The 6,331-nt window shown below is 56.5% G+C and overlaps 1 protein-coding gene across 1 annotated transcript; it reads left to right on the forward strand.

Annotated features, from left to right (window-relative positions):
- Window positions 1-1,553: 1,553 nt before the first annotated feature.
- LOC122546154 (5,6-dihydroxyindole-2-carboxylic acid oxidase-like) lies at window positions 1,554-3,282 on the forward strand (the record flags this gene model as incomplete). The annotated part of the gene is made up of 2 exons (XM_043684966.1): window positions 1,554-2,357; window positions 3,069-3,282. Coding segments are annotated over exons 1-2 (1,018 nt in total), but the record flags the coding sequence as incomplete, so codon positions are not given.
- Window positions 3,283-6,331: the final 3,049 nt, after the last annotated feature.

Consider the following 6,331-nt stretch of genomic DNA (forward strand, 5'->3'; position numbering starts at 1 on the left):
CTGCCCTGGAGCTCCCCGTGATCAGGGCAGTCGGTTGTGGCTGACCTTGGCAGATGTCAGTCCGATTGACGCCAGGGAACAGCGAGCTCCCTCGGTGTGAGATGTGAGCCACGCTGTACACTGCCTGACCCACGTTCCCAGATAAAGGGGCAGCTCTTTGTTCTGAAACACAGCAACACGTCAGCTCCCTTCTACCTGGGCCACGGGTCACCAGCCAGGTAAACATCACACGCCCAGTGGCTGGGCAGGGCAAAACGACAGCTGGCACAGACCTGGGAGGGTGGCACTCAGTGAAAGCTGAGGAGGAGAACAAGGAGGCTGGAGGGACAGGGAGGTGTTAACCCCCCGCAGCCCCCACCCGACTGTCACCAGGAACAGGGTCAATGTCACCGTCCAGCACAGACACTGGGCTCCTGCTGGGGACAGGGGGGGTGGGACAGGGCGGTGTTAACCCCCACTGTGGGAGGGTCAGTGCTGAGGGAGCCCCGCACTGTGGGAGGGTCAGTGCTGAGGGAGCCCCGCACTGTGGGAGGGTCAGTGCTGAGGGAGCCCCGCACTGTGGGAGGGTCAGTGCTGAGGGAGCCCCGCACTGTGGGAGGGTCAGTGCTGAGGGAGCCCCGCACTGTGGGAGGGTCAGTGCTGAGGGAGCCCCGCACTGTGGGAGGGTCAGTGCTGAGGGAGCCCCGCACTGTGGGAGGGTCAGTGCTGAGGGAGCCCCGCACTGTGGGAGGGTCAGTGCTGAGGGAGCCCCGCACTGTGGGAGGGTCAGTGCTGAGGGAGCCCCGCACTGTGGGAGGGTCAGTGCTGAGGGAGCCCCGCACTGTGGGAGGGTCAGTGCTGAGGGAGCCCCGCACTGTGGGAGGGTCAGTGCTGAGGGAGCCCCGCACTGTGGGAGGGTCAGTGCTGAGGGAGCCCCGCACTGTGGGAGGGTCAGCGCCGAGGGAGCCCCGCACTGTGGGAGGGTCAGTGCTGAGGGAGCCCCGCACTGTGGGAGGGTCAGGGCTGAGGGAACCCCGCACTGTGGGAGGGTCAGTGCTGAGGGAGCCCCGCACTGTGGGAGGGTCAGCGCTGAGGGAGCCCCGCACTGTGGGAGCGTCAGCGCTGAGGGAGCCCCGCACTGTGGGAGGGTCAGTGCTGAGGGAGCCCCGCACTGTGGGAGGGTCAGCGCCGAGGGAGCCCCGCACTGTGGGAGGGTCAGCGCTGAGGGAGAGGCTGGCACTGACCAAGCTGCTGGAGCAGCCCAGGCACTGTGATGGGATGGCCGAGTGGGAACAAGGGAGTTGAGCCGTCCAGCAGGCGAGGTGGGGTGAGGCACTGTCACAGAGCCAACCAGGATGTTCCTGCAGAACGCCAGGATGTTTCTGATGGCAATCTCCGTCAATGGTCGGCTCAGCCGATGGTCATCTCAGTCAATGCTTATCTGTGATCTCAGCCAGATAGCAACAGGGAGGTTTCTTTGATGGTTCGAATGAGTCCCGTATAAATCTGCAGACGTGGGCTGCACAGACACAGTGCCCACTCGCTGGACATCCACATACAGAGAATTCCGGACCATGTCTCTGGGGCTGGAGCTGGCGTGCGTGCTGCTGATCCTGGGCACGGCCCGGGCAATGATTCCCATCCAGTGCGGAACGCCGGCCCACGTGGAGAGCGGGGTGTGCTGCCCCACCTTCTGGGGCGACGGCTCACCGTGCGGATCAGCCTCGGGCCGGGGGGTGTGCCAGGACGTCACGGGGGAGACCCCGCAGGAGCGGGCAGAGCGGGAGAGGGTGCAGCGCAACTCGCGGGACTTCCGCCTGTGGTGGCCCACCTACTTCTTCAGGCGTCTGTGCGTGTGCCGGGGGAACTTTGGTGGCGCCGACTGTGGGGAGTGCGCCCACGGCTGGCGGGGGGCATGGTGCCAGGCCAGGCACATAGTCATCCGCCGGGACATCTCCGCCCTGCCCCTGGCCCAACAGCGACTTTTCGTGCAAAGGCTGCACCAGGCGAAGGTCACTCTCAGTCAGCGCTACGTCATCTATGCCAGCAGGAGTTACACACCCGGCTCTGCCATGACCTTCCGCCGTGCCAGCGTCTACAACATCGCTGCCTTCATGCACTACATCTGCTTCAAGGTGGTCAGCGTGGATTCCAATGTGACCTTTGCGCACCGCAGCACGTCCTTCCTGAGCTGGCACCGGCTTCATTCCATCCACCTGGAGAACGAGATCCGCAACATCACCGGGGACCAGGATTTCTCCCTGCCGTATTGGAGCTGGGCCGGTAAAACCCACTGTGACGTCTGCACCGACAACCTCTTCGGGGCCAGTCTCCCAGACGGGCAACTCTCCCCGGGTTCTGTATTCAGCAGATGGAGGGTAAGGAGGGGCACAGCTCAGGAGGGGCACCCACGGGACAAGGCAGGGAAAATGGATAAGGGACCAGCAATGACCAACAAGTCCCTGTGCAATGGGAGAACGGGCAACGTTTCAGCAGCTCACTGCGAGAGAGCTGGGCGTCCCTTTGGGGAGGGGAGGGTTCCGTCTGGGTCTCTCCCCGACCCACTCCCCCACCCCCATCAATGTTACAGGGGTTGGAGTGTCTCGACAAGTGTTATGTCAGTTTTACTCTGTATCTGACCCCGTGCTGTCCCTGTCCCTGGGATGGGGGGGACGGTGTAGAGGAAGCTTTACTCTGTATCTAACCCCGTGCTGTCCCTGTCCCTGGGATGGGGGGGGACACTGTAGAGGGAGCTTTACTCTGTATCTAACCCCATGCTGTCCCTGTCCCTGGGCTGGGGGGGGGAACGGTATAGAGGGAGCTTTACTCTGTATCTAACCCCATGCTGTCCCTGTCCCTGGGCTGGGGGGGGACGGTGTAGAGGGAGCTTTACTCTGTATCTAACCCCGTGCTGTCCCTGTCCCTGGGCTGGGGGGGACGGTGTAGAGGGAGCTTTACTCTGTATCTAACTCCGTGCTGTCCCTGTCCCTGGAATGGGGGGGACAGTGTAGAGAGAGCTTTACTCTGTATCTAACCCCGTGCTGTCCCTGTCCCTGGGCTGGCTGAGACTCTCTCTGGATTTCCCTCAGACGTACTGCTCTGACGATGGAGACCACCAATGGGATTTCAGGTTGGTTTGCCCGTCTGTGCCCGGGGGACCCATCTTCCGTTTTAACCGTCTCGATGAGCGGTTCGAGCGGCTGCCCAGCTTGGACGATGTGCACGCCTGTCTCAACATCAGCAGCTTTGACACTGCACCTTACACCGTCCTGGCACTGAACTCTTTTCGCAATGCATTGGAAGGTACGTCACAGAGGGAGTGCGGAGAGGTTGTGTGCGCTCGCAAAGGGGGGAAGGGGGAGGGCGGGCTCCCTGTCCTGACGCTGCCCAGAGAGCAGTCTTTTCACCCCCACACACCCGGCCTCCATTCGCAAATTTGCAGATGAACACTAAAGTCAGTGGAGTGGTGGACAGTGTGGGAGATTGCTGCAGGGGGGACTTGGATAAACTGCAGGATTGGGCTGAGAGGTGGCAAATGCAGCTAAATGTGAGGTGATTCACTTTGGGAAGAATAACAGGAAGGCAGAGTACTGGGTCAATGGAAATATTCTTGGGAATGTTGGTGTTCAGAGGGATCTCGGTGTCCATGTACATAGATCCCTGAAAGTTGCCGCCCAGGTGGATAGTGCTGTTGAGAAGGCAGACGGTGTGTTCGGTTTCATTGGGAGAGGGATTGAGTTCCGGAACCGCGATATCATGCTGCAACTATACAAAACGCTGGTGTGTCCCGCACTTGGAATATTGTGTACAGTTCTGGTCGCCCCATTACAGGAAGGAGGTGGAAAAGGTGCAGAGGAGATTTACCAGGATGTTGCCTGGTCTGGAGGGAAGCTCTTATGAGGAAAGGCTGAGAGACTTGGGTCTGTTCTCATTGGAGAGAAGGGGGGATTTGATAGAGACGTACAAGATGAGCAGAGGATTAGATAGGGTAGACAGAGAGAGTCTTTTTCCTAGGATGATGATGTCAGCTGGTACGAGGGGGACATAACTACAAATTGAGGGGTGATAGATTTAAGACAGATGTCAGAGGCAGGTTCTTTACTCAGAGAGTGGTAAGGGCGTGGAATGCCCTACCTGCTAATGTAGTCAACCCAGCCACATTAGGGAGATTTAAACAATCCTTAGATAAGCACATGGATGATGATGGGATAGTGTAGGGGGATTAGTTCACAGGTCAGCGCAACATCGAGGGCCGAAGGGCCTGTTCTGCGCTGTGAGGCACTTTGAGAGTGAGAAACGCGGGTCAGAGGCCACTGTGGCGACCTTAAATTGGGGTAATTACGGAGGAATGAGCACAGAGCTCACCGGGAGTGGGGTGCGAAAGGTGTTTTAGCAGCGAAGTTGGTTGGGAAACACTGACAGATTTTTAAGAAAATCATTCCTGGCTCTCAGCAAAGATTTCTGCCCCCCCCCCGGGTGAAAGAACGATTGTGGGAAGGCAATCTGCCAACCAATGAATGAGTGAACAGATCGAAAAGCTTTGTCTCGCGAGCGATACGGGCAGGTCGCAGAGTTCAGTCGCATCAATAAGTCAATAATAGGTTAACAGCGGCAAAACCACAAACGCGGGGACGGGCGGATGTTAAGAGTTTGCGAGTCCATTCAGTAGACTAACAACAGGAAGATAGAAAGCGCTTCAAAACCGGCTGGTGCATGTGTTCAGGCCTCTGTACCTTCTCCCCGAGATTGTAGAAAAATATTGCCAGGGTGGGATGGATCTTTTGAGAAGGATAGCGTCAGATTCAAAGAGAAAAGATTTGAGGCTGCTTTCGTTTTAGTGATTTGCCCCAAGCCTTATTCTCCCAGAGGTCAGGTCTCTTCAAGCAGTGGTGGGTGGGCTGAGTTAAATGAAGGGGGAGGACTGGCGAAGTTTTAAAAGCACAACCCTCCCCCCCCACCCGCCAAAACCCCTCGAAAAAGAGACTGAAAGACAATTTTGAGGGTGAGAAAAAACCTTGAGAGTAAACTTGCAAGTAAGATAAAAATGGACTGCAAGAGCTTCTTTACATACGTAAAGAAGGAAGCCCCTTAGACAAGGTGGGGTGGCAACGTTGGAGTTTAGTCTGAAGGATGTAAAAGTAAATAACATGATCAAAGGGGATATCATGCTTGACAAATTGACAAATTGCTTAACAGATTGACTGGGACTCTTCCACGAGGTAACGAGGAGGGTAGATAAAGGGGAGGCAGTGTGTGTAATACAGTAGGGATTTTCAGAATGCATTTGACAAGGGGCCACTCACTTGGCTGCTGGGTATGATTGAAACCTGGTGGTGTTTGGGGGGGCAGTGTATGGGCACGGAGAGAGGATTGGTTAGCCAATAGAAAACAGAGAGTTGGGATGCAGGGAGCCACTGTCGGGACAGCACCCTGTAACTAGTGCAGTCCCAGAGGGATCAGTGCTGGATCCACCTTTATTTCCCATCGCTGTCAATGACCTGGGTGAGGAAAGCGAACGTATTACCGCCAAGTTTAAAGTGGAGGGAAGGCAAGTGGTGAGACTGACACTCAGAGACTGCAGCGGGATAGGGATCGGAGGGTGGGTACAAATCTCAGCAGATGGATTATAATGTGGGAATTATTCCATCATTAATACTGAGGTTGCGCGCTGTGGCAGGAAAAATAGAAGAACTGAATATTACATAAATGGTGAAACGCTGCAGAACACGGAGATTTCAGAGTCCTGGCCCATGAATCGCGAAAAGCTAATGCCCAAGTTCAGCGGGGAACAGGGAAGGCGAGTGGAATACTGGCCTTCATTTCCAAGGGAATGGGGTGTAAAAGCAGGGAGATTTTACTAAAATTGTACACAGCACTAGTCAGACCACAGCTGGAATACAGGGAACAGGTTTGGGGCCCTGTATCCAAGCAGAGATAGACTGGGTATTGGAGGCAGTCCAGAGAAGGATCACTCAGCTGCTCCCAGGGATGGACGGACTGTCTTACCGGGGAGAGGTTGAGTAGGTTGGGGCCTGTATTCATTGGGATTTAGAAGACCCAGAGCCATCCTGATTGAAGATTCACAGGGAGGGACATGACAGGGGGAGATGTGGAGATGTTATTTCCACCCACCCCCTGCCACCGGCGCCTCGCGTGGGAGAGTCTAGGACCAGTGGGACATCATCTCAGAATGAGGGGTCGCCCATCGAAGACAGGGACAAGGACGAATTTCTTCTCTCTCTGAGGGGAGTGGGTTCGTGAGATTCTTTCGCGCAGAGGGCTGGGATATTCAGTATATTGAAGGTTGAGAGAGAGAGAGAGAGAGATTGTCAATCAGGTAGGGTATCAGTGG

The sequence above is a fragment of the Chiloscyllium plagiosum genome, unplaced genomic scaffold, assembly GCF_004010195.1.
Source record: "Chiloscyllium plagiosum isolate BGI_BamShark_2017 unplaced genomic scaffold, ASM401019v2 scaf_44794, whole genome shotgun sequence".
Lineage (NCBI taxonomy): Eukaryota > Metazoa > Chordata > Chondrichthyes > Orectolobiformes > Hemiscylliidae > Chiloscyllium > Chiloscyllium plagiosum.